Source organism: Talpa europaea (assembly GCF_964194135.1).
Source record: "Talpa europaea genome assembly, chromosome: 5".
Classification (NCBI taxonomy): Eukaryota; Metazoa; Chordata; class Mammalia; order Eulipotyphla; family Talpidae; genus Talpa; species Talpa europaea.
Window position 1 is genome coordinate 136145540 of NC_140071.1, and position 25921 is coordinate 136171460.

Genomic DNA, 25921 nt, shown 5'->3' on the forward strand with positions numbered 1-25921 from the left:
TTTTGGGTGTCGAATTATTAAAAACAACCCTAAAAAACAGCTTTTTCTGTCAAGTATTTTCAAAGTCTTAAAAAAGGCACAAAGCCTCTTCAGGGGTAATTTGACTCTCCTGATACAAAAGTAAAATGATAAGAACTTTGTTCTCAATCTGCACAAATGGAATTTTGTTGATTATAGTCCCAGGTGAAGCAAGCAGTGTTTACCCTCTGCCAATCCCTTTTACGGTCTTGTTTCTTCTGTATTTCACATAAATCCCCTATCAAGTCACAGGAGGAAAGAAAACATTAGTGTAACTGAGGAGGCTGGGCTTGGAGGTGAACTGCCTGGGTTACAAGCTCTGCTCCCCACTTACTAGGTGGGGGATGTAGCTGACGTGTCACTAACCCTCTTTGCACCTCATTTTCCTGTAATGTGGGGAATGCTTAGCACATCTGGATATTACGAGATTTCAATCACTGCACTTAGTTTCTGGCAGAGGTGAGTGCACAGGAGTTGCACTGTTACTCAATCATGGAACCCCCAAAGTGATTATTAACACTGAGAAAACACCGGTGTCACCGAACCCTGATTTAATTACTTAGTTCACACAACACAGTCAAAAGAGACATGTTATACTAGTCACTGGATTTACAGTGATATGTAAGTAAATACCAAAGAGCAAGAAAAGTTGGATTTATTGTTTCTGAAATTACATAGTAACTTTGTTTTTCTCATGTTCTTAGCATCACAAACATGAAATACAATTTTGTTCTTCAATTAAAAACATACTCTGAAAAGTGACTAGGTGGTTTTTAAAAAATCGGTCATCCCATAGACTATCTTAAAAAGCTTTGCCAAGCAGGATATTAGCTTTACCTTTATAAATCTCTGCATAAAATGAAAAAAAAAAAATCAAGGAATAAAAATGTCATTTTGTTCTACATTTTAAAATATCACCCTTCTTTGTTTCTTTTAAAAGATTTCATCCATTTAAAACTATTTTGAGGTTCAACTGTCCGATTTAAGACAGAAGGAAGGAATTTTCCAGCAACCGATCTAAGCACTGTTCTGGCTGAGGCGCATCAGGAACTCCACCAGCGTCCTGGTAGGCCTGCCCGTCATGCCTTTCCGCAGATACGGGACCTCGTCCTTGTTGGTCATCACCCCAGCGATGTCTAAATGCGCCCACTTAGGGTGAGTCACAAATTCCTTCAGGAACGCTGCGGCTGTACATGCTCCTGCAGATCTGAAGAGAAAGGTAAGCTTATTATTTAGCTGCAGGGAAATGTGCGCCTGACTTAGGAAGATCCCCCCCATTCCTGCAGAGCAGGCTCTAAAGACCGAGAGCAAAAGTCAAGCTTTTGAGGCCTACTAAGAAGCTACATTGGAAATCATTCTCAGTGTATTTCTTTTCAGACATAGTTAGTTCAATATCACAGTTTTCTCTGTTACTTAAGTGTCATATCATCCATTTCTTTTCCTCACCATTTGCTTAGAACCACCTTAATTTTGAAAACACACAACATCTTGACAACCAGTTGGGAAATACCTTTAAAATTAAATTCATTAGAAATCAGTGCTCACAAGTACAACATCAAAAAGAAAATGGTTAAATCTTTTGTAAGAGGATAAAATTGAAAATGGTCATTTTGGCAACCAAATAGGATTATAAAAAGATGTACTGCTGCACTTACCTATACTTCCCTATGTTATTAACATCAGCAAGCTGGCAGTCTATAACCTGCCTGGTATAATGTTCAAAGAGAGGCATCCTCCAGACGCGGTCCCCTGTTTCAACGCTGGCCTAAAGCAGAAATAGGTACGATAGTTTTGAGATTGAACTAAGTTTTGAGTAAATTCACAATCATTCACCCAGTGGTTCCTTCACCATCATTTACGGAACTTCTGCTGAGCACCAATGTAGTATCTGGGACCTTGACAGATAGCCTAGGTCCACAGGAAAACACCCACACACAGACTTTGTTTTTATACACCAGTCAAAGGTAACACCAGAAGTGAAAAGACCAGGAAGGAGCAGCAAAAGCAGCTGTTTTGAAACATGAGTAAACAGCAGGAGAATCAGCTGCGGCTGAAAGTGGATACCTGAAAGTGGACACTGAAGACTGGTTACTTAACTAATGCACAGGCTCACATCACTTTGACTTTTTTTAAAGAGGTTTAAATTAAAATCAGAATGCTGTGGGTGCTCTGATAGAGGGAATGGGGTACGTGGCAGCCCAGCCTGCAGGAGACCATGGGGTCGGGAGGGTGGAGCACTCCCCAACTGTGAGATGTCAGAGGTGAAGGGGAGCAGTTTGGGGCGGGGGAAGACGTTTAGGGCCTTAAACCATCGGTCTGCCTGGAGGCGGCCGCTTTCAGCCTCAGAAAATTCAAAGCACCCCGAATTGAGTTTACTGCATTTTCATTCAAAGACAAATCTACAACAACGTAAAAATCACATCAACACAGAAGTTAAAGAAATTCACTGTTCCAAGGCTAGAATGATGTAATCATCAATTCTTTGTGATTTGGGTCCTAGATATTATTCCTACCTCAAAGAGTTTTTCCCACAGCCAGGGTGAATTGGTGAAGACCCCGGTGGCAGCAGACCCCAAAGCTATGTCCATGGCACCTGCAAGACACAATCCCTCAGGTAAGGGTCAGGCTCTTCCGGCAGGCAGGCGAGTGGGCTGGTTCTCTGCCGCTTGCGGTGAAACTGTAGCCCCTAACCAGATCCTGCATCTCCCTCATTTTCAAACACTGATGGGCTGAGGAAATCTTTACTGTATATATTTAATATATTTCTGTGTTTCAAAATGTGAAAGTGGAAACTACCAGATACCTCATTTTTAATAATCTCATTTTTGGTATTTCCTTCCAGAATTTTTCTAATCTTTTTGAAAAAACAGAGAGGCATCAATTTACTAATATTTGTACACTGAAGCTTCTCTAATTTTTTGATATTTTTCATCACATCTCAGAAAGTTTACACTGCAAGACTTTGATACCTTTTTTTAAAAAACATGTTCAAGAAATAACAAGTTTTGGTGAGGACGTGAGAAGCCCTGAGATGCTGTGGGAGGAAATGTACATTAGTGTGGTCACCATGGAAAACAATATGGAGGTTCCTCAAAAAATTAAAAATAGAACTACCATGTGATTCAGCAATTCCGCTTCTGGATATTTATTAATATTCAGAGGAAACAAAAACACTAACTCAGAAATACACCTGCACCCTGGCGATTACTGTTTACAATAGCCGGGACACAGAAATCACCTAAATGCTCACTGATGGACAAATGGATAAAGTATGGGACATATATGCACACATGCACACAGACACACCAAAGGAATACTATTCACTCATAAAAAGGCGATCTTGCCATTTGTGACAACATGGATGAACCTGGAGGATGTTACGCTAGTGAATTAAGATAGACTAAGACAGACAACAATATGACCTTGCTTACAGTTGGGACCTAAAATGAACACGCAAAAACCAAACCAAACTTTTGGAGAAAACAGATTGGTGGATGCCAGATGTGGGGGCTGTGAGGTGGGCAAAATGGGTGAATTGGGGGGTCAAAAGGTACAGACTCCCAGCTATAACAGAAGCCATGTAAGACGTGGGATGTCATAGACAGCATGAGACTACTTAGCAATACTGTGCTGTGTAACTGCTCTCTATAGTTACACGAGAGTAGATCTTAGCAGATCTCTCACAAGAAAAGAATAATTTGTAGCTCAGTGTGAGGATGGATGTCACCTAGACTTAGGAGGTCATATATTATTACTGACCGTTGGTCATATGTCTATATTATTGGTATGTATATATGTATATTATTGGTCATGTATATATTATTTCACAATATATACAAATATGGGAACATTGTATTTACACCTGGAAAAATAAAATGTTAATTATATCTGTTTTAAAAGGTCTGTTAAATCATATTTACTTGTTTCATTTTCATTTCCTCCTCCAACAAAGTTGTGTCCCATTGACTAATTTCTCTTTTAAAATGAGTTAACCTATCTTTTAAAATCACGTTAAAAAGCCAGATTTCCAGGTTCTCTAGAGCAGGCCTTCCCAAGGGTCAGCAATTCAGGGGGAGCAGGGTGGCCTGCTCTGGGTGCGGCCTGGCTCCGGCCGTTTCATTTGTTGAGTGCTTGACCCAGCTGAAGGTGCAAGGTCCGGGGTAGGGATCATGTCCAGTTCCTAGAGGTATGCAGTAGGCCCTTGAGCAACATTACTCTAGGGCCTATTTTCATTATAGGTCATTTGCTTAAAGTTACAGTTTCAAAAAACATCTCGATGATACGGAGTGGTATCACAGTACTACGGCACTCAGATGGAAAACTGGAGGAGGCACCACTCAAACGGAAATTCCGTACTTTTCACAAGGTGACACTTGCGACCTGCCACCCAAGGCTCATAAGCTCATCCCGCATCCTTCCCTGTGGCTTTGCATGAACTGCCTGTTAAAACCCAGAACCTAGTGCAGCACTACAGGCACTCTCTCTGGGGGCCTGTGCTTTTAACAGTCCGTGTACAATTCCCTATCCTTCCATCCAGGAGATTACAGTTAGCCATACAGGGTGGCACCCCATAGAATAACCCCCACTCTCGCAGGTTTATGGATAAATTCTGCACATCCCTCAGATTTAAGCTTACAGCTGGCACTTCATTTTGTTAATGTCAGTTAATCTCATCGCCACACATGATGTCACAGTGAGGACTGGCCCTTTCTATCACTTCACAGGAAGAACTTGTAAACAGTTGACAGGTTAGGACAAACGATGATTTCGAACTGGCGACCTGATCCCTGTGTGACGTCTGGACCCCTGGGGGGCTGTACGGGTTATTTGTTCCTTCAGATTTGTGCTCTGATTAGCTCTGAAAACTACGCTCCCTTCTTCCACCACCATCCGCCATCTGGTCTGCGGAATGGTCGTAAACACTCGACTGTGGACTATTTCAAACATACCCAAAAGCAAAGAGTAACAGAATGAACGCACATGTACCCTCCTCTACAGAGCCAAGGTTACTAACTGGTGGGCAAATCTGTTTCACTGACACCCCCATACCCAAGGGGTGATGTTGAAGCCAGTTGCAGATCTTGTCCATGCAGCCTGACACCCACACCCTGACACACCCACAAGACGCGACAACCACCGGCCACGCTGCTGCCAGCCTTCCTGGCCCTTCTCCAGGACATCCAGGCCGGGACCCTTTCAGGGAACAAACACAATCTTATCGCCCGGGCTCACCTTCCCCTACTCTTCAGAAGCTTCCTGCTGCATTTGGCTCAAGACAAAACCCCAGAGAAACATGCCAAGGTCGGCTGGAACCTGGCGCCTGCCACCCTGTCACTCTTGGGAGTCCCCGCCAGGGCCCCAAGTGCCCGTCTCGCTCCTGTTCCCTGCTGCCCCCTCACTGGATCGCCCCTCACACCCTCCTTCCAGGGAGGCCACCTGTGCAGACTCAGCTCCAGCGACGCTTTTCAGACCCCGCGCCCACAGCCGTGGAATCCTCCACTGTGCAAGCTCTCCGGGGCCCTGAGCCCTGCTGCTCCGCACTGGCCACTGGCGCCACCTCTGCAGGCCCGGCCCCAGCACTCACTGGGCACTGCTGGATGCCAGGCCCTGGGACCTGTCACCGCTCCGTCCAGGACCCTCGTGCTTCCCTTTCCAAGTCAGTGGCTTCTTCCTGACTTATCACTTGCCTTCCAGACAGTCCCATCGGCCCCACCAGAGTCTTGTTTTGGTGTTTATGTGTCGCACAGAAACCGTGAGCACCAACCTCAAACAAGACTCTATCTTCTCTGAAGAGAACGGAAGTGGCAGACGAAGTGTCCATGTGCTGCAGCGGGCACCCTGGTTTGAAAGATGACCCGGTGTCTAGGAAACCATCTGCACCTAACCGCGGGACACACAGGACGGCAGGCAGCAGACACCCATGCGCCTCTGTCCTGAAGGGCTTCCAGAGCCATGATGCCGAGCGGCTGGCCTGTCAACATGACCAGACCTGCTCAGTCTTGAAGAAACGTCCAGGGAAGGTGCTGCTGTCCCCACTGTGACACCCCAAGTCACAACCATGCGTGCCTCTAGGAAAGCAGTCCCGTGGCTGAACGGCCGTGCCCCTCACAAGCTGGTGACCCTGTAGGACAGGCCTACGCGGTGTCTGCTAGGCCAGGCACATCTCCTGGCCTCCTCTCACTGCCTCACACAGCCCGCCTGCCCCCCTTCACAGAGGAGACAGCCAAGGCCTTGTTCAAAGCCACGTGCTATGAAGCAGCAGGATGAGTTTTCCAAGCAGGTTTTCTCTCTCCCACCCTCCCGCGGGCCGTGAATGAGCAGCAGCCTTGATCCTGAGGGCCCAGCCGCGGGCAGGCTCACCCTCAGCTTCGTGGGCGCGCCTTCCTACATGCTCAGTCTCCATGCCTGGGGAAAAAGGGGGTCGGGGCTGGGAGTCCTCATTCACAGAAGGGTGATCACCACCTGCCTCTCCATTGTCCCCGCAAACACCCGCCCCAGCACCTCTGTGCTCAGCTTCCAGTGATGACTCGACTGGAGACGAGATGATGGAGGCGCTGTGATCCGGCTTAGACGGAGCTCGGAAATGGGACTTCGCTAGCGAACCCGGGATCTATTGTCAGACGCACAAAAGGAAACACGAGCCCATTTCTGCAACAACTGAAGCTCACGTAACCAGGGAGGAATTAAGACCCGAGGATAAAAAATGATCAGATTTTTCATTTTTAAAAGCGGCAGAGAGAATGGAGCCCGAGAAAGAGCACTGTGGGTGGGAGGTGAGGCCCAGCGGGTGTGCAGGAAGGCCGAGCTGCCGGCAGCCCTGCGGGTGGCCCCTCACCTGACCGAGCCAGGGGTCTGCCTTTCCTTCCACCCTCACCTGCCGCAGGTTTCCCAGAAACTCCCCCAACCTCACAAGTGTGAGAGGCAAACAGCCGTGTCCCACATCGCTGATGCTCAGGGGGGTCAGGGGACTTGCCCAAGGCTGCCGGGCTGCCAGGCGGCACTGTGGGCGTCACCCCGGACTGGCCCCGCAGCTGACGCCAGTTCCCTGAGGGTCTTGCTCCACTGCCCCCACCCACCTCAAGTAAGGGCGAGAGAAAAGCTCAGGAGACCCAGTGGGCACTAGACACGTTGTGATGCATGAAAGCCACTGCTCCGGGGACTCGCACCCACCTCAGGTCAGCCCCCAAGAGCAAACCTCGCAAACCAACGCCTTTGCGCATTTCTAGCTGTGCCTCTGGTGGGCAGGTCTAACTCACTTGTTACTACCATTTTTAAAAGTTACAGCCTGGAATGTCTTCAAAGAAACCTCATACTCAAAACGGCTCACGAGCGCAGCACAGTCACAGGTGAAAGACGTCCGGATGGCAGGGAGCGAGCCAAACCCCAGCCAACAATGCCCGGGTTCGTGTGCCCCCGCGCCCGCCCGCGCCTCTGTGCGGACAGAAGCAGGGTGAGCTGGTGCCCACCTGTCAGGGTGGCGGCGTTGATGATGAGCTTCGGGTTGAAGGTGTGTGCGTAACACAGCGCGTCGGCCAGGATGAGCCGCCCCTCGGCGTCGGTGTTGTCCACCTGCAGGGAGGAGCGACGGGAGGGTCACAGGAGGCAAGGGCCGTATGGGCACCAGCACCCACGCGCCGTGGAGGGTGGCAGCCACAGTGCAGTTCAGCAGGTGTCAGAGGATGCTGCTGCCCACCTGAAACCCACCATAGTCTAGACCAGTGTCACTTGGGGAAAAAAATCAAAACTAAATGAAAGCGAAAAAGGAGTGGTGTGGCGTTTGACATCGCGTAACAAACACCTACTTATCCGGCCCCACCCTGAACTATGGGAACAGGCTCTCAGATTCCCGCCTCCTGCCTGTCATGAAGGGCGACTCCCACACACTGAGGCCACCGACACAGACACTGCTGGTCATGGGCCGGCTGTGGAAGGCGACGCTACGTGCGCACGGTTATACCTGAACTGGACTGGGAATAGGTTCAAACTGCAGAGCAAAAGATTTAAAGATCCCTGTACCAGGGCAGGTGCCAATGCTGATGATTTGGGGGCTGAAATAAATAGAAAATGTCTGTCCCATTTTACCAACAAGGGGAAATATTTCAAGGTTGCTGAGACCAAAGAGGCTACTTTAAGGAAGTCACAGCTAAGTGGTAGCCTGGACCTCCAGACGAGACCACTCACAGCTCTACAGCTGATACCCAAGCAGTGGCCCGGCCGACCGCGGTGGGCTGTGCATGCACCTGCCTCCGTGGAGAGCCACTGTCACCCCGGGAGTGCAGAGCCTACACTCAGGACAGGGTTTTCCACCTGATCCCTAGACAGGTGTACACAGAAGCTCTTCCTGCTTCTCCACCAAGCCCTGCAGGGCTGGCTGCAAGTTCATGGTGACTAGTGCATGGGATACAGGAAGGCGGAATAATCAGGTAGGAAAGGCATTTTTAAAATGCCCATGAAGAAAGAATTCTTGACTTTGCATGCAATTCAAGTTCCAATGAAACAGCGCCTCCCAGGGACGGGGTCCACCGGCACCCATTCGAGGGGGCTCCTTGAGGAGAGAGCAGGGCTGTGCCTCCCAGGACAAACCTGTATGGTCTTCCCATTCCTGGCTCTCACGACGTCCCCAGGCTTGTTGGCCTTACCGCTGGGCATATTTTCACAAAGAGGGGCCAAACCTTTGGAAAAGAAATGAAGGCATGAGGAACGGTCCAAAATATACCACCCGGGACAGCCCAGCAGTGGCCCCCAGCAGTGGACGGTCACAGACGCACTGCCCAGTAGCCTCTTCCCAGCAGTGTGGTCTGAACCTATTGCTGCACCTCAGAGGTTCAGACATGGATCCAGATCGTGGAACCTCACATGATAGTCCTGGACCTCCAAAACTGTCAGTGTTATGGGGGCGTGGAAGGGGTGAGGGAAGGACAGGACTCTAGATTACAGGAAACTACAGAGACAGGGCAAGCGCATGCATATGGGATCCAGACTGGCTGCTGGACTTGAAAAATAGAAGTAAGTGTGTGTGTGCCTGAGCACACACATAAAATGACCATGCTTCCAGGTATTTGGGAGATTACTGTATCCATCCTTGGAAATGATAATGGAAATTTTATTACAATAGGCTATCCCTGATATTTAGGAAACGGGCTAAAGTATTTGTATTGGGGGGACCGGTCATGAAGTCTGAAACTTATTTCCAAATAGTTCAGCAAAAAAGGACTGTGAGGGCCTCCCCTGGTGGCGCAGCGGGTGAGCGCTGGGCTGCGAGGCTGCCCGCGGCCTCTGTAGCGCCAGTTAGTTCCCCAGCCGCCAGCGAGGGTCCCACAAAAAAAAAAAAAAAAATGACTGTGAGTAAAGGGGTGAGGGGGAGTGTCAGGCAGACCTGCCCGCTAGTCTACCTGCCTGAGCAGCGGACGTGACAGGGGGCAAGAGCACTTAACCTCAGCCCAGCCCCCAAACGTGGCAACTGCCCAGCATTGTGTCTGACATCCTGTTCTCCACAGAGCAGAGCGCTGCGTGCACTGAGTGTCCCTGCATCCCATACCCTATGGGGTGTCATGGCATTTCATCAGCACATCCCTCTGAGGCTGTCTCTAAAGGAGCCAGCGCACCCCCACCCTGACGACTCAGCACTTTTCCTTGGAGCAAACCACACACTTGCCACCTGCCCTGGCTGTGAACCACTGATGGCAGAAGGGAAATAAGGCAATTCTAGTTGCAGCCCTGGATTGCAAAATACACAGCTCCGTCAGTTCAGATAAGAAAGGGCTATGTCAGCTGGACAGCTTCTGCTTGACAAGTGACTTAAAACAATTTCTTGGTCTTTTTAGCTGAGAGGAAAACAGGCCTGTGGTCTCCGTTCTACCACTGGGATGGCTTCCAGGAGCTCCCAAGACACGCCCTTGCCCCTCACCTATGACGTTAATGGGCAGGTTGAACTTGGCGGCGGACACAATGGCCGAGCATATGGTGGCAGCTCCTCCCATGTCGGCCCTCATGAGGTCCATGTTCGCAGCAGCCTTGATGGAGATGCCGCCGCTGGGGGAGAGGACGAGGTGCAGTGTTAATCACAGCAAATCTCCAGAACCTTGCTCTTACCTACATCAGGGGTTATGAGAGCACCACCTGCCTGGCTAGGAAAAATCAAATCTCTAAACGGAGAATGTGAAACACTTCCACATTGTGAAAGAGGATATCACAGGCTTCCTAAAAGACAAGGAATAAGTTTTTTTCCCTGAGTTCTCACTCACCACAAGAACACCGGATGACCAATGGTACCCAGAACTACAGATTATTCACTGGCTCCGAATAGGGAAAGAAATACACTCTTGGCCCAAGAAATCCAGGGGTAACCCCAGAGGCAAAGAGAGCTAGTGCACGAGCCGTTCCTTCTATTCACTCGCCACATCTATCTCAAGGCCACTTCTGCTCTTCCCAGGACTACACAGATGATCTCTTGAACACACACATTTAAAAAATGCTAAACATCAGCCATTAGAGAAATGCAAATGAACCCTTGAAGAGATGCCATTATATACTCGTGGGAGTGTTACAATTAGAAAGAGTGACAATAGCGAATGCTGGGCATGGTGGAGAGCAACTGGAGGCCTTGCACGCTGGTGGTGGGGATAGAAAACGGTGCCACCCCTTCAGGAAAATCTGGTAGCTTATTAAAGTTAAATATGCAGTTACTGTATAACTTAGTCTCTTCTAGGTATTTACCCAAGAGGAAGATAACACACAAAGACTTATAGATGCTCTTGGTTTAAAAAAAAAACCAAAGACCTCACTTGTTTTATCTAAGCTAGTTCTTGTGTCAGGTCATCCTTTAAAAGTCTCATGATACATCAGCATCCCTGAAACTAGAGTTCAGGAGCAAATGCCTCCTTCCAGAAAGACTGACCTGTCATTTTCCCCACTCAGCTTCACCTTGGTTGAACCAGAGATAGTTTCCAATTCTAAGGGATACTTGTGATTTTACAAGGCACATGGGGGCTAGGCAGGTCAGCTGTTCACAAAATAAAGTCATCTGAAGCAAGCAAAGGGGCGATCACAAGAGTCCTCCCGAGGGGAATCCTTAATATCCACATAGGAGAATGAAGGGTGCAGGGTGGAAAGACTTCAGGACGTTTTAAAGACAGACTTCGTGTGACTTCTGACTGTCAGTTACGGGGCTCTGACCACAGTACTCAACCCTCGAGTCATGGTCATCAGCCCAGCCGCTCAGGGAGCTAGCGGATGCCAGATGACCTGTGGAGGCTCCAGTGCACAAGAAGTATTGTGGCAACTTAATACAATTAAAAGTAACCTACGAGATTTGACCGAATACCAAGTTTTGGAAGCAAACTACACACCAGACAATACATGTGCCCACAAAGCATCACCAACTACAGAGCGCAGCGCTGCAAGGTACCTGTCAAAGGTGATCCCCTTCCCAACAAACACCAGGGGCGGCTCACTGGCGTTGGCGCTGCCTCGGTAGTGAATTTCCAGGAAGACTGGAGGCTCTTCGGATCCCTTAGCCACACTTAGGAACGACCCCATCTCCTGTTCCTCGATCCAAGACTTGGGCCTAGCGTGCAGAGGATGGGGCAGAAAGCAAATGCACTTTATTTCAAAATAACTGAGAAAGCAGCTCACATGTGAGTAAACAGTATTTACATACAAACTCTTTAAAATATGAATGTATGTTAGCGGTTCAATTATGCGCTATTTCCTTTCTGTGTTTCCTTGGACCCTTCAGTTCATTTCGAGCCTCCTTCCTCTATTAAAAGAGATCAGTAATACCTCCATCAAAGGATGAGCTACAGAACCACCAAGAGAATTTGTGCCTGGAATAAAATACAGTGTCAGGAAATAGGCCAATAAGTAATTGTTACCTGATTTGCCCCCTGACCTATTCACATGCTTGCAAAGTTGTCAAGATGACACTAGCAAGGCTCTGAGATGGTAATAGGCAAGGAATCCCCTGCGATATTTTTGGTATTTCTAACACACACACACACACACACACGCACGCACGCACGCACACACACACCCCACCCCCCCCCACCCCCCAGTCAGCCAACAGCACTCCACTGGCTGGACTAACATAGCCTATGATTTTGCTTTTTTAGAGCACTGGAATTCTGTCTTCTCGGTGTGGCTGTACTGGTTCTCAGATTTCAGTTGCCGTGTGCGACATCTTAAGTGGGAAAACCAGTCATTACTTAATAAACATGGGCTCAGTGGGGGTAGCACAAATGGGTGAGGTCCTCAGTGCCAACAGAAAACAGATGCTGCATCTTGTTCTCCTAGGCTGGGGGTCTTAGGGGCTTGGTATTGATTTCTCCCCACAGTAACTAGGCCAGGAGAGAAATCTGGCAGATGCCCCAGCAATGACCAGATCTGAGGGTCTCCTGCCCCCCGCTGCCGCCCAGGCACATGCGACATCTGTCAGCTGGGCTGAGCCATGGAGACTCGACCGCCGGCTCCACAGGGAAAAGGACATAAAGAGGAAGGTATGACGATTTAAAAAAAAAATCACTTCAAAAGAAGGCTGGTTGTGGAGCGTGGGTGTTTTTAATGACAACCTCAGTACCTGCTGTTTTCTTAAGGCCCCGCTCGTCTAAGCCCTGTCTGTGTCCCTGCCGCCCACCCACGTGAGAGGTGTGGTGCGGCTGCCTCGGCCCACAGGCGACACCCAGCCCGGCTGACCTGCTGGCCTCAGGCTCACGTCCCTCTGCTCCCACACAAGCCCTGCACTTTCCCAGCCGTCACTGCCTGTGCTCTGCACCCACTCTCATGTCTCTAAACTCAGCAAACTTCCAGATGCGGGACTCCACTCTGCCCCGACTCTCCCCCAGCTCTGCTCCGGGGCACTTCCCTGCCTGTTCTGCCACCATCCCACTCTGCCCAGTTCCAGGCGCAGGCATGTAGCCAGCCGCACAGCCAGTATTTGTTGGTGACCCAAAGTAGCGCAGGTGTCTCCTCCCCCCAAAAAACAAGCAAGGGTCTTTGTCAAGACACCTTTAAAGAAAGGACACGCTGCTGCAGATTCCCTACGTACTAATCATCCCCCAGATTCTACCAGCCTCTGTTGATTTAATTATAACCCCCAAATGCTCTGGCATGCCTTGCTTTTAGGGTGATAGGAGATGCCCACATGGGGGAACCTGAGGAACAGGCTTTTAGATTCAACAGCCTTGCTGCCCCTCTGGGCAGCCTAGGGTACCAGCTGGTGTCCACTCAGGAATCCATAAGGTGGAAATTCTCATGCCCTGCCCAGTTAGGCGTGCTGTGCTCTTCACGTGTGTCAGAGAGAGAAGACAGGAAGAACTGCCAAAAAACCCATGTCAGTTGCTCAAAAAGTTAAAGGGAATTACCCTTTGAGACAACAGCCCAACTCCTAGGTCACACCCGAGAGTGATGAGAACAGTGTCCACACACACACTTGTGTCCTGATTCCCACAGCAGCAAGAATGAGCAGAGACAACCCACACGTTCCTCAGTGGACGGCAGGGGAGAGAGGGAAGGAGTGGGGCGCAGGAATCTCAGGGTAACAGAATGTTCTCGAAGGCAGTGGGATGGGAGCCAGACGGCGTGAAGATACAGACATCACTGAGCTGCACTGACATGGGTACTGCAGAAGTCGTGTGCGCGCACACATGGGCATGCTGCATGTGACAGAACATGCCCGCGCAAGGCAAGGGGAGATGCGCATGGACAGAACCTTGAACTGAGCCTGTGTGGTCGCGTGTGGACAACCTCGCCTCTCTGGTCTCGGGTCGCTCCTCTAAATAATGAGGAAGCTGGATTCTAGAACCTGGGGCTGCTCTGGCAGGTGTCACCTGCGCGGCTAGACCATCAGTCAGAATTACCTGACGTGCACCTCTGTCTTGCTACTAGCGCTTTTGAGATTCTTCTCGATAATTGCGGCAAACTTGGTTGGCGTCATCTCGTTGGCCGGAGTCTCCATCAGCTGGCGGGCCAAGTTCTGCCCAGAAGCAAAGAGGACGCCCTTCTGCCAGGCCTCCTGGTCCCCACTGGGGAGAAAGCACAAGGGAAAGTCAGACCAAGTCTCGAGACACTATGCTGGGCAGTGGGGTGGGCTTTTACCTCGTGAAAGATAAAAGGGGGGCTGCTGGGGGAAGCAGGGGCACGGAGGCTTTGCTGCATTCTGTGAATGGGACCCAGGGTAGTGGCACCCAGAAGGAGCAATCCGGCCCACTAGGCTGGGCGGGAGGAGACTCGGGCAAGCACCCCCCTCAGAAGCCTCATCTGAGTGAAGGGTGGGACGGACAGATCTACTGCAGATGGCAGAGGCTTCCAGGGAAGAGCACGTTGGTTCTCTGGCACCGCATGAGCCACACAGCCCTGGGTTGGCCGGAGGGCCTCCGGGCTCTGCCTGGGTCGGGGCTCTGCCTCTCAGCCTTCCGAGGGCAAGGAGCTGCTTGACAGGAGGAAGGCTGTGGCCAATGTCGCCACCCCATGTGGCCAGTGGCACACACGTGGGCAGCAAGAGCTGCGTGAAATGACAGTCAGGGTTTACCAGGAGCCCACCAGGCTGTCTCTGGGTCACGAAAGCCCTACATAGCCAGGGTTATGACTACTAACAGATGAAAACCAGAGACTTTATCACTTCACTGAGGGTGCCCCGCCTCTAAGTGGGGGAGCTGGAGCCAGCTGGACGGGTAGCAGAGCTTCCTAGCCGCTGGCCATCGGGTATGCCCAGTATCACACTGTGTGTCCAGACAGCAGGGACCTGTCTCCCAGCAGCCAGGTGGGGCTGGCCTATGGCCGGCGCTCACAACTTGCTGAAGGACAACTTGCCCAGCTAGACTCGGGGACCAGCCCGGTACCCTTCATCGGTGCCTCGCTGGCCTTGAGCAGATGCTGGTTCCAGAGAACAAGGTCTGTGGGGTCCTGCCTGCCATCTCCCTCCCACCCTTTCTTTGGGGATCCAGCTTGGTTGGGATTCCTAGTCGTCAGCAAACACGGAGGGGTCTCTAGAAAGTCTTGGGGGAAGCAAGTACATGAAGGAAGCCAGGAGCAGAAGGTGGTTTTGTGGGGACAGTGATCATGCTCTTCAAACAGCTGGAGGAGTTGCAGACAAGCCAGGTGGCGAGGCCCCATGCAGAAAAGCAAGCTGCTCGTCTCCAGAAGGCCCTGTGGTCCCAATGCAGGGGACCACACCCCAATCTTGCTTTAGTGAGCTCACCTTCCATGGAGCTTGGCTGACACGGCCATCTTCTTTTTCTGCTTGAGGTCGTCATACTCATAGAGGCCAAGCACCGCTCCCTCTGCAGCCGCCTGAGCGTCGCCACATGGGTCCACCTCCACGGTCGAGAGCTCCAGGTCCTGCACCTGCCTGCAACCCGCTGTAAGGGCGAACACACCAGAAACACAGTCAGTCAGAGGTAGAGGGTTGGGTGGCTGCTAAGGGAAGGGGGCCCAAATCTCAGCCTGGCCAGCTGGACACTTGACCTTTCTAAGCCTCCATGTCCTGCTGTGTAAACTAAGGGTGTGCACACACCTCCCAGGTAGAGGGGCGGAACTGGCTCAGCTCTGAGGAGCGTGGGCCCCAGTAGGGGGTGGCAATTACCAGTGTTACTTCTGAGACAAAGAATTTCCTGAAGAAGCCTCCCAATCCTCAAGTGCTTGCCAGATTAAAATCAACCAAGAAATTATACCTAAATTATCTCTAAAGAGCTGAGCACAGTCCATTATTAATACAGCATTTTATTAAGACCAGGTCAGCAAAACCTCTCCAATAAAAGTTATGAAATAATCACTCGACATGAAATTTAATGAGCATATTCAAGTTTTCCACAGGCCAAAGATCACTACGCTAATTATTGCTCCTAATCACTATCACTGACTGGGCAGTTTTCCAAAGCATCTCTGACCACAGTCTCTGTGGCAAAGGCCTCTAGCTGCTCAGCTCTCAGGGGACTCAATTGACATCACCTCAACCTTCAAACCATCCAGTGACAAAGCGGGCCAGGCACACACTCTGGTATCTAGTGACAGACAAGCACCCCTACCTTGTGTCCTCCTTCTCTGACTTGTAAATATGATGCCCTCCATGTCATTTAAAATTTGGGCAGCACCGGGATTTGCATTGCAAAAGGGCAGAAAAATCCACCTGCCAGAACTTTCTGGCAGAACAGAGCTCTAAGGTCAGTAATGCAAGAGTGAAGAAATGCTTCTGAGATCTCCGGACACACGTGAAAGAAAGGTCAGAACCCATATTCCTTACCTCTCCCTGTAAGGCCAAGCTGAGGGTGGGAGGGCAAGGAGCTTGTTCTGGGGGTGCCTGATATCTGTGCGGTCGGGCGGTGGGCGGTGACGGGAGAGGACGGAAAGGGGCCGAGAGGTCACCTAAGAGTGGGTCCTGAAGAATCCTGACCCATATTAAACTTTGAAAGAGCAATCACCTGCTACCGCCACCCGGATGTTCTCTTTGCCTTCGTGCCAATTTTCCTGGTCGTCCACTCCAGCTTCCTTTTTGCCGAGGCCGACCACCACCACACTGGGGAAGTCCTGTTCCATAAACACACAAAATCACTCAGTTGATGTTTTTAAAGCATTCAGTGCCAGCTGGAGTGGACATGGGCACTCGGGCACACAAGTATTCTAAGCTCAAGGCAGGCCAAAAGTCACTGTGATGTTTTGTTTTGTTCTGAAGCCCTAATCTTGGCAAAGTCTTAAACTTGTGTGATCAAAGGTAGAGTGAGGGTAATCCTGTAAACAACTCTCCCATGTAAGACGGGGCACACCGATGGCAGCACAGCAAAGCAGGCCTGTAGAGCCAGGAGATGCAGTGGTGTCTGACAGCAATTTGCCTCTTTACAATCTTAAACAACCTTGTGGCTTAATGATTGGGTAATACAGTGAGTGATGACCGGACCCAGAATTTTCTGCACGACTATGCAGCACAGTACTTGGCACGTCACAGGGGCTCACTGAGGGGCTTGCCAAATAAACCTTATCTTCATCTCATACCTCATGCAGCCCATAAAAGGTCCGGGTTTTGCCAGCCTTCAGAGGTGGTCCAGATCTGAAACAAGAGGAAACAGTTGTTTTTAACAGTAAGTTTGAAAGAAACAAAAAGCAGATAAAACTAAATCAAAGAAACCCTAGAAATCTGAATGCAGACCTGAGGTTGGGGGAGGCGGGAAAGAGGGGAGGAAGTAAGGAAGTGGGGAGGTGGGCCAACGGGCTGTAGCGGAGGATTATGGGGACCAGGATGGTGGGGGTGGTGTGGTGACAGACATCTGAAGAAGTCAGCCTATACCCCTAAATCATGCGTAGTGTTATACACCAACCTTACCTGAATTAAAAAAATGACACATCAAAAACAAAACAAAACAAAACAAAAAAACACCTGGGGAAAAAAAACCCAAAACCCACAAACCATAATTGGGCTTGCTCCGCTTCCTCGAGGGGACATTCACTTCCCCTTACCATCATTATAATATAGGCTACCTGCCTCTGTGAACCTGCTGCATTTGTGTTTTGACCAAGATGCAGAACTGTCTCACAACAGATTTTCAGATGCTGCCGGTACTTCTAATTCTAGCTCAGGAACTCTTCCACAAATTTCCAGGGTAGATCGAATACAAATTTACTGGAAAGTGACACCATGGATGGTAATGACTGGCCAGCTGAGCACTGGATGAAGGCTGACCTCAATCTCAGATCTTTCCAAAACATCAACCAAAGGGGCTGACTTGAGGGCAGTGTGCTCAGCTTGCAGTGTGGGGGCTGGTCCACAGATGGGGTGCTGAGCAAATGCCAAACAAACAGGGCTGCCCCAATGACAGCTGGGACCTGGATGCCACGGTGCTGCAGCTGATAGTTATCGTGAGGAAGGCCAGGCTGTTCTGTACTCTAACACGGCTGCTTTTGCCTGAAGGACTTAATTAAGGCACTCGAGAAGGCTGTCTCCTTCCTGGTGAAGGACTGGTAATAAGAGGGGCTGCAAATTCTGTTATCCAGTGATTCCATAATTACTATCATTATTAGACTCTATTAGATTTGAATAGGGTAGCTACAATCCAAATAATATGTAGTTGCAGAAGCTTATGTTACCCAGGAGGCCAGCAGTTCAACTCTGGGCTCTCCAAAGCTCCCCAACCTTCTCTAGACTGACTAATCGATGAATGGTGAGGCTCTCAGACCCCAAACAGATTTTCTAGATTGGAACCTGAGTGATTCTCAAGAACTATAAAATATGAGAACCCCCTGAAGCTGGCAGTGGAAGCAGCAGCACCCCCAAGCTTTCTGAACTAGTCCAGAGTCCACTGGAGTTTCAGGAGGTAGAGAAGCTGGTGGGAAGGCAAGAGGGTAGGCTGAGTATGGGGAGAAAGGAACTTGAACTGGAAGATGGGCTGGAGAAATCTGGTATTTTCCAGATCCCTCTGGTTCAGTCTCTCACAAAATGAGATTTGGTTGAAATGGCCGGACTTCTCGGAACTGGAGCCCCACCCACACAGAAACACAGGGGACCAAAGGGCATTCCACACGCATACTTTCACTTCCATTGAGAAGGTCCTGGCCCCGGCACTTCATACATTTTTATCTACCAACAATAAAGCAGAGAAAAACATTCTCTTTCAGGGCATTTGAAAAAGCTGGAACCCACAGGTGAATACTTACATGTTCAAAACCTGCCTCAGCTTCCCAGACACCAATTTATCAAAATTCTCTCCTGCGCTTGTAAACTGTGGCGCAGCATCTTCTTTTTCTTTGCTGTAGATTCCTAAAACAAGGCCCTGAGAACAAGTGGAAATGGTGACTATAATTAGACTAGGTCCTTCAGGGGTCCCCAAATTCCAGAAGGATCAAACAATTCCATTTAAACCCTGCCCCCCCAGGTCCCCCCAAAGATAGAAGAACCAGTCAGAAAGGGAGCAGGTGCTGGGCGGTCAGGACGCTCGCCCCCAGCCTGCAGTTTCGGACTCCTGCGGAAGCAAGTCTGCATCGCTGCCTGCGCTGGCCGCTCACCTCCCTCCCAAGAAAGGGCGTCCTTCACTTTCAAATAAAGAAGAGCAGAAAGCTGTCTTGTTTAAGGAAACAAATCCACCGGTAACCAGGGTAGAGCTGGAACGGGTTCAGAGCATGCCGCTCCAAAACATATTCATTGCCTGGAGCTTCAGCCAAAGGGGAACAGGAGATGCAGGACCTCCCTCTACCCCACGGCGGGACATGAAATGTCCCAGGAGGAAGATGCGCTTCTCACCAGAGGCTGGAGTCGGCGCTGATGTGAACCTGGACAAAGCTACCGACACAGCCTCTATCTGTGAGTTTCCCCCATGTACTTCCTAGACAGCAGCCCCCCAACTCACTCCCCCTAGTCGAGGCCCCTTTGTCTTGCCACATCCCGCGACGGCTCATTCTGGCTCAGAAGGCATCTAAAAGGCTTCTCTGGGTCTGGGGTGCCCTTCCAACCCTTGGATTCCCCGAGGATTCCCACAGGCGCGGCCTTGCTGGGTCCACCTGTCTTGGCGGCCTGCAGGGCCAGGTCCAGCCGCAGCGCCTCGGGGCGCGGAGTTAGTCGTCCCTGCCCAGCCTGCCCGCTGCAAATCTCGGGGATCCCAGGCTGCCAGCCCAGGGGGGCCAGGGTGGCCCCTGCAGTGAGAATGAGGCGTCTGCCCCGCGGCCGCCGGGGAGCAGAGGCGCAGCCGCGCGGGGGCGGGGTCCCCGCGCCCGGGGTCAGCACGGACCCCGGGATCGCCGCGGGCCCGGGCCCGGCCCTTAGACTTCAGGGGCGCTCTCTGCCTCGGGGCGACTCTCTCCCCTGGAGAAGGAAAGTGAAACCCGGGAGCAGCCGGATGCGGCCGCCCCGGCGCCGAGCGGCTTCCCGGGGGGCCCGGCCCCACGACGCCCCGGCTCCCCGCGCGGCTGCAGGGGGCCCGGGCGGGGCTGGTGCCCCGACCCCCCCGAGGGGCGCAGCGGGGCGCGCCGGGGCCGGCCGCCTCGCCGGGGGCCCGCCCTTCTGGAACGTTCCCAGCCCGGCCGGCCGCCTCTGGCCCCCCGGTGACCCCCGCCGTGCCCGGCCGCTCGAGGGGCGCAGAACCTCCTCAGCGCCCCGCGGGGCTGCGCGAAGCCTCCGGAGACTCCGACTTCTCGGGAACCCCCGGCTCCGCCCCGGGACCCGCGCGCCCCGCAGCCGGCGAGGGGGGACCCCTCTCCCGCGGGCGCCCCAGCCCGAGGCGCGACCCGGGGAGCGGGGGGACCTCGCGCGCCCCCGACCCCCGGCTGCGGCCCGCGGGCGCCCGAGGAGGGGCGGCCTGCCGGGGACCCCCGGGCCGGGCCCCCCACGGCCGGGAGCGCCGCGGCCGACCCCCACCCCGCGCAGAGGCGGGGACCCGCCGCCCCGACCGCCCCGGCCCCGGCGGCCCGGGGGAGCCGCGAACCCCACCTTCGTCATGTCGGCGGCGGCGCGACCCTGTCCCCCGAGAAGCCTCGAGCACAGACGCTGGACGGCGACTCGCGCGGCGGCCGGAAGAGGCGGCGGGAGCATCTTGTCAGCTCGGCCGGCGCCGCCCTCCCGCGAGCACGTGGCGCCTGCGGGGGCGCGCCGGGGGCGGGGCTAGCGGGGCGCGCCGGGGCGGGGCTAGCGGGGCGCGCGCGCCGGGGGCGGGGCTAGCGGGGTCGCGCGCCGGGGCGGGGCTAGCGGGCGGTGGGCGCGCTCCCGGGAGGCGGGGCCGGCACCACGGAGCTCGGGGGTCGGCGCCGGGGGCGGGGCTAAGGAGCGACGGGCAGGCGCCTAGTAGGCGGGGCCAGTGCCGAGGATCCGGGTGGGCAGGCGCCGGGGGCGGGGTTTCCTGGTACGGGCCGGCGTGCGCGCAGACGTGCTCGGGCGCGGGCGAGCGAGCGTGCGCCTGGTGGGCGGGGCGGACGCTTGGGGGCGGGGCGCCAGCGCAGTGGGCAGCCCTGGGTTGGGCGCTGGGTTGGAGCTCCGGGGCGTGCCGGGCGCAGAGGGACGCTCTCATTGGAGAGGGCTGGGAAGGGGCGGAGTCCAGGTTAGAGGGGCGGGGAGGGGCGTGGCTCCAGGACCTGCGGGCGTCGGCACCGCGTCCTGTCTCCAGGGCCAGGCGGTCAAGGTCGCTGGACACGTGGCCTTAAGGTAGAGGTCAAACTGGGGCGTGAAGCCGCTGTCACTGAGTTATTTTTTTTTTAATTTTTATTTTTATATTCCCCCATACAATTGCAAACGCCCCATTCTGACCCCAATCCTTCCCCTCCCGCCCCCCACCCCCCAAAAAGTGTCTCTGGTTCATAGTTTTCTGTTGATTTTGATTTTCACTTTCTTATATTCATTTTCCTGGTCCCTTATTTAAGTTCTCTAGATTCCTGCTATGAGTGAGACCATCCGGTATTTTTCTTTTTCTTTTTGGCTTATTTTTATTCCTGTCCGTATTTTGAACTTTTTGGGGTACCTTCCATCAGGAGATTTACGACTAGTGCTCAATGTTTTATTATTTCTTATTTTAAAAAAGCGTTTAAAAATTTTGTTTTTTGGTTTGGATTATGGTTATGGTTCCATGCAGCTCTCAGAACCTGGGGAGCACAAGGAGGGATACCAGAACCATCTGTATTGTTGTACCAGAGTCTGATCCTAATTCTAGTGGGGCGGGAGGAGGGTGAGGGATGGAGGGGCGTGGGGATGCATGCAGGGCGCGCTGATGCAAGTGTGTGTGCAACGCGTCCACTTGGGTGGGAGGCACAGGAGAAAATCTGCTGCACTGCAAGGGTGGACACTGCAGAGATACGGCTGTCCTCCCTTGAAGGCCGGGCGAGGTGGGCATGGTAGATGCACTTTGCCTTCCTCCTTCAGGTAGTTAAAACTATTTGCATCATAAGTTTGGAAAACCCACTAAAATTCTTCTGTATTGCCTTCAAATACAGAAATCTTTTCATTTTATAACTGCTTTCCAAGGAGCTCAGGCTGCCTTTTACACACTGAAAAATGCTAAACCTGTTCCCCTACCTGTGTGTGGAGGGGAGGACCCCTGAGCTCCAGAGGGAACCATGGCAGAGGTGTACGTTATACTTGTCGCTACCCCTGTTCAGTGAGTCTGTTCCCTTCATTTCATTGTCCAGACAGTGATAACTCTCATCCCAACATACTCTCATTTACTTTTCTCTTTGTTTCCAGGACCACACCATTTACATTTTTATATGGCTAAGGGATAAGTGAGAAATTTCACAGCCCCCAAATAATATTTGAGTACTTGGAATGTAAAATTCAATCATCATTCAAAACATAAGTTTTGAAAATGCTTTCTGTGTTTTTCTGTTAGAAACTGTGGGAATAAGACATAACCTGGCCTCAAGTACGGTATTACTATTAGATATATCCAGCAAAATATGATTGTAAGGAGATTAGAATAGATGTCCTTACAGTTGTATTTGCGTGTGCTCTGGTTCCTCCTGCCCCCTTTGCTTGACCGAGGCTTTAGTGTGATGTCATGTCCTCCAGAAAACATTTGCTGACACTGCTCATCTATGTGATGTGCCCTCCCTTTGTTCCCAAAGCAGTTGACATGCTAATTACCTGTATTCTCAGTGTCCTTTCTGCCCACACATCCTTGGAGCCATGGCCTTCATCTAGATGTCAATCTAGTGCTGTAGATTTAGAGTCTAGACTATGCTGATACATTTATAAGATGTTCATAAAATGTTTGAATGAATGCATGATCAAGGTCTAATGGATGCAGCATTGATAGTTAAAGAACATGATAGCACCCATTTGTGGCCTTCGGATAAAAGACAAAGACAAAAGAGCTTGAAATGAGCCCGTGGAATAAGGATATAGATGACTGAGCAGGAAACCAGGATGTGGCGTGTATGGGAGGGTATTGGCTTGGCTTGGCATAGAGGGATCAGGCCTGGCTAAAATAAAAGGTGGTTATAAAAGGGAATGACGCTGGATTAAAGAGGATCTTGAAAGACTGGGAGAGTTTATAATTGATGTGGGAATCCACATGGACTCAGTGATGTTTTCTCTCGAAGTTAGGGGAAGTAAAAGCTGTGTTTTAGTATGGTTAATAAAGATAGGACTCAAGGGTGGGGAAAGACTGAGCAGAGTAGGGAAAGTTGTGTTTCAATAGAAAACTGCATTGTCGGGAGAGACTATGGAGAGAAGGGGAAATTTTCCTTCTATGCTTCTAGGTTCTTTGACTGGAGTAATAATTAATATGACTTGAAACAGATTAATGGAGGTCAAGCAAATTTATTTGGGGACCCCACATAGATATACGAGGTCCAAAGACTGTAGGTGAAAGAAAATGTATATACTTACTTGAGCCAAGAAATGGGATAGAGGCCTGGGGCTTCAAAGGGGAGAAGACAATAGGAAGAGCAGATGCTCAATAATTAGTATTTTCCCCCTCATTTTGGACAAAACCTATCTAAATTCATCTTTATATTTAATAGAGAGGCAAAAGTTTCTTCTGAGTCTTCAGGTTGATTGCCTTTAGTTAAAAATAATCCATATGCCAAAGAGGCATCCTGGGGAGACCTGTTCTGAACCCTTCTTCATTCTTCCAGTCACTCACTTAACATATTTATTGAGCATCAACTAAGTGCCAAGCACTGTCCTAGGCACTTGGGATCTGTCAGTGAAGAAAAGAGACAAAGGTCCTTGCTTCTGTGTAGCTTATATTCTAGTGGGGGCAGGGGAGGCCAACAATAAGCAAAATGAATAAATTATCTAGTATATTACAAGATGATAAATGCTCTAAAATTAAAGAAAATTCAGAGCAGGGCAAGGGAAGTGGATGCAATCAGTGACGAATAGGTCATTGTGTTCAATAGTGCAGTCACAGTAGTCCTCATTGAGAAAATGACATTTTTTTTTAAAAGAAGGCCCGTTTATTTATTTTATTTTTTAAACATTTATTTATTTATTTATTTATATAAGCACTGGGTACAGTCAGAAGCGCGGGAGGGTGAGAGAATTCACCAGAGCCAGAGCAGGGAGCAGAGCAGGCAGAAGGACCGAAGTACACTGCTGAGGGGAGCAGCGGGCGGCAGGAGAGGTCTGCGCGCCATGCGGGACCTTCCGCCGGTGGCTGGGGAGCAGCCGGGGATCGAACCGGTGCTGCAGAGGTTGCAGGCAGCTTTGCAACCCAGCGCTCAACCGCTGCGCCACCGGGGAGGCCCAAGAAAATGACATTTAAGCACAATCATGAAGGAGGTGAGGGGATGAGTCGTGCAGATATCAGGGTACAAAGCTTGCTGGAACAGAGAATAGCCAGTGCAGAGGCCCTGTGGCAAGAGTCTGCTAGCATATTTGAGGAACAGTGCAAAGGCCAGCATGGCTGGAATGGAGCAAGCAGGCATGAGAGCAGGTGATGAGATCACAGAAGGTGGTGATGGGGGACAGGGACAGCTGGCCATATGGACCCACGGGCTACTTTAGGGCATATGACTTTTATTCTGAGTGTGTTGGGAGCCCTTGGAGGATGTTGAGCATATCTCCAATGATCTAACTCAGAAATATTGTTCTGACCTCTGGGGTAAAGGAGGTAAGATTGGATACAGAGAGACCGGTTAGTCCACTTGCAATAATGCAAGGAAGAGTTGATAATGGATCAGATTAGGGTCCTAGAGTGGTGGTGTTGAGAATTTGTCAGATCCTGAATATATATATTTTTAAAGATTTATTTATTTATGCATACAAGAATGGGGGTACAGGCCAGAGGTGCGGGTGGTGAGAGGATTCACCAGAGACAGAGTGGGGAGCAGAGCAGGCAGTCTGACTGAAATACACTGCTGAGGGGAGCAGCAGGCAAGACAGGAGAGGTCTGCTGTGCCATGTGGGTTACTTCCTGCCCGGGGATGGAATTTGTGCTGCAGTGGCTGCGGTTAGCTTCATAGGTTGCGTCTTAACCCCTTGCACCACCAGGGAGGCCCCTGAATATATTTTTAAGATGAATTACCAGAACTTCTTTGTGGACTGGAGGTTGGGTGGGAGAGAAAAAGGGGTCAACTGTGACTCCAATCCATGGCCCATGAAGCTCTACAGGAGTTGCCATCAGTGAGGATGGGAATTAGGGTGCTATCAACTAGGGAATGAGGGTGGAGCAGGTTCACAGGAGTGTGGGACATCTGGCAGCACCCGGAGCACTGTTCACCCAGAGATAGGAGGAGGCTGAGTCACCCACAGCAGGGCATGAGGTCACTGAGTCATTTCTAGACCACAAACAACCTGTTAAGAAACAAACAAGGAGCTATCTTGCTTTGGCCTTTGTGTTGTAGCTGGACTTGCATTCTGACTGATTTACACAGATAACGATGAACAAAGTTTTGCTCCTTGTTTGTCTTTGATTTCTCTGCTCTATTTCAAGCTAGTCGATTGTTTGACTCTTCTTATTGGTTCTCATTTTCACTTGGGTTTGCTTTTTGATTTTCTAAAGTGGATAAATTCTTGTGGGATATAGTGGAAGTCAAAATTCAGTTAATAAAGTAAATAAATGATGCCAAAGCATTAGTTTCCTTTGGGGTTGCTACAGGTTGAGAAACCATCAGAGGGACTGCTCTCATGGGGGCCGGAATGGTCTACCCTCCACCCTCCCTAAAGCGTGTACCTCTCTATTACAAACAAACAAAAAAATAGCCCACAGAAGAGGGAAGCATCATGAGAAATGTTGGGTTTTCATTTGAGGGTCTTATATAGTTTTGTAAGAATAAGTCAATATATTTCACTGCATACAAAAATCAAGGTGGAGGGAATTGAAATTAATTGGTGTCATATTCCTGACTCTAGTTTGTGTTTTAGAGTCTTTTACCAGGTTGGGCTCCATAAATTTTGGTGCCCAGTGCAGAATGAAAGTGTGGACATCTTGTTCAAGAGTAAGAATTACAGGATGGTGATAACAGAGAAGTAAGTCTGGGGCCTGTATAAGTGTGGGAT

General features: G+C 50.8%; 1 protein-coding gene across 1 annotated transcript; it reads right to left on the reverse strand.

Moving 5' to 3' along the window:
• Window positions 1–1035: 1035 nt before the first annotated feature.
• Window positions 1036–20521, reverse strand: LAP3 (leucine aminopeptidase 3; the record flags this gene model as incomplete). The annotated part of the gene is made up of 13 exons (XM_084233246.1): window positions 1036–1225; window positions 1674–1783; window positions 2532–2611; window positions 7485–7587; window positions 8602–8690; window positions 9926–10050; window positions 11426–11584; window positions 13872–14036; window positions 15212–15371; window positions 16431–16536; window positions 16999–17053; window positions 18655–18770; window positions 20420–20521. The coding sequence occupies 13 exons, from the start codon at window positions 20519–20521 to the stop codon at window positions 1036–1038; spliced, it is 1560 nt and encodes a 519-aa protein (XP_084089372.1).
• Window positions 20522–25921: the final 5400 nt, after the last annotated feature.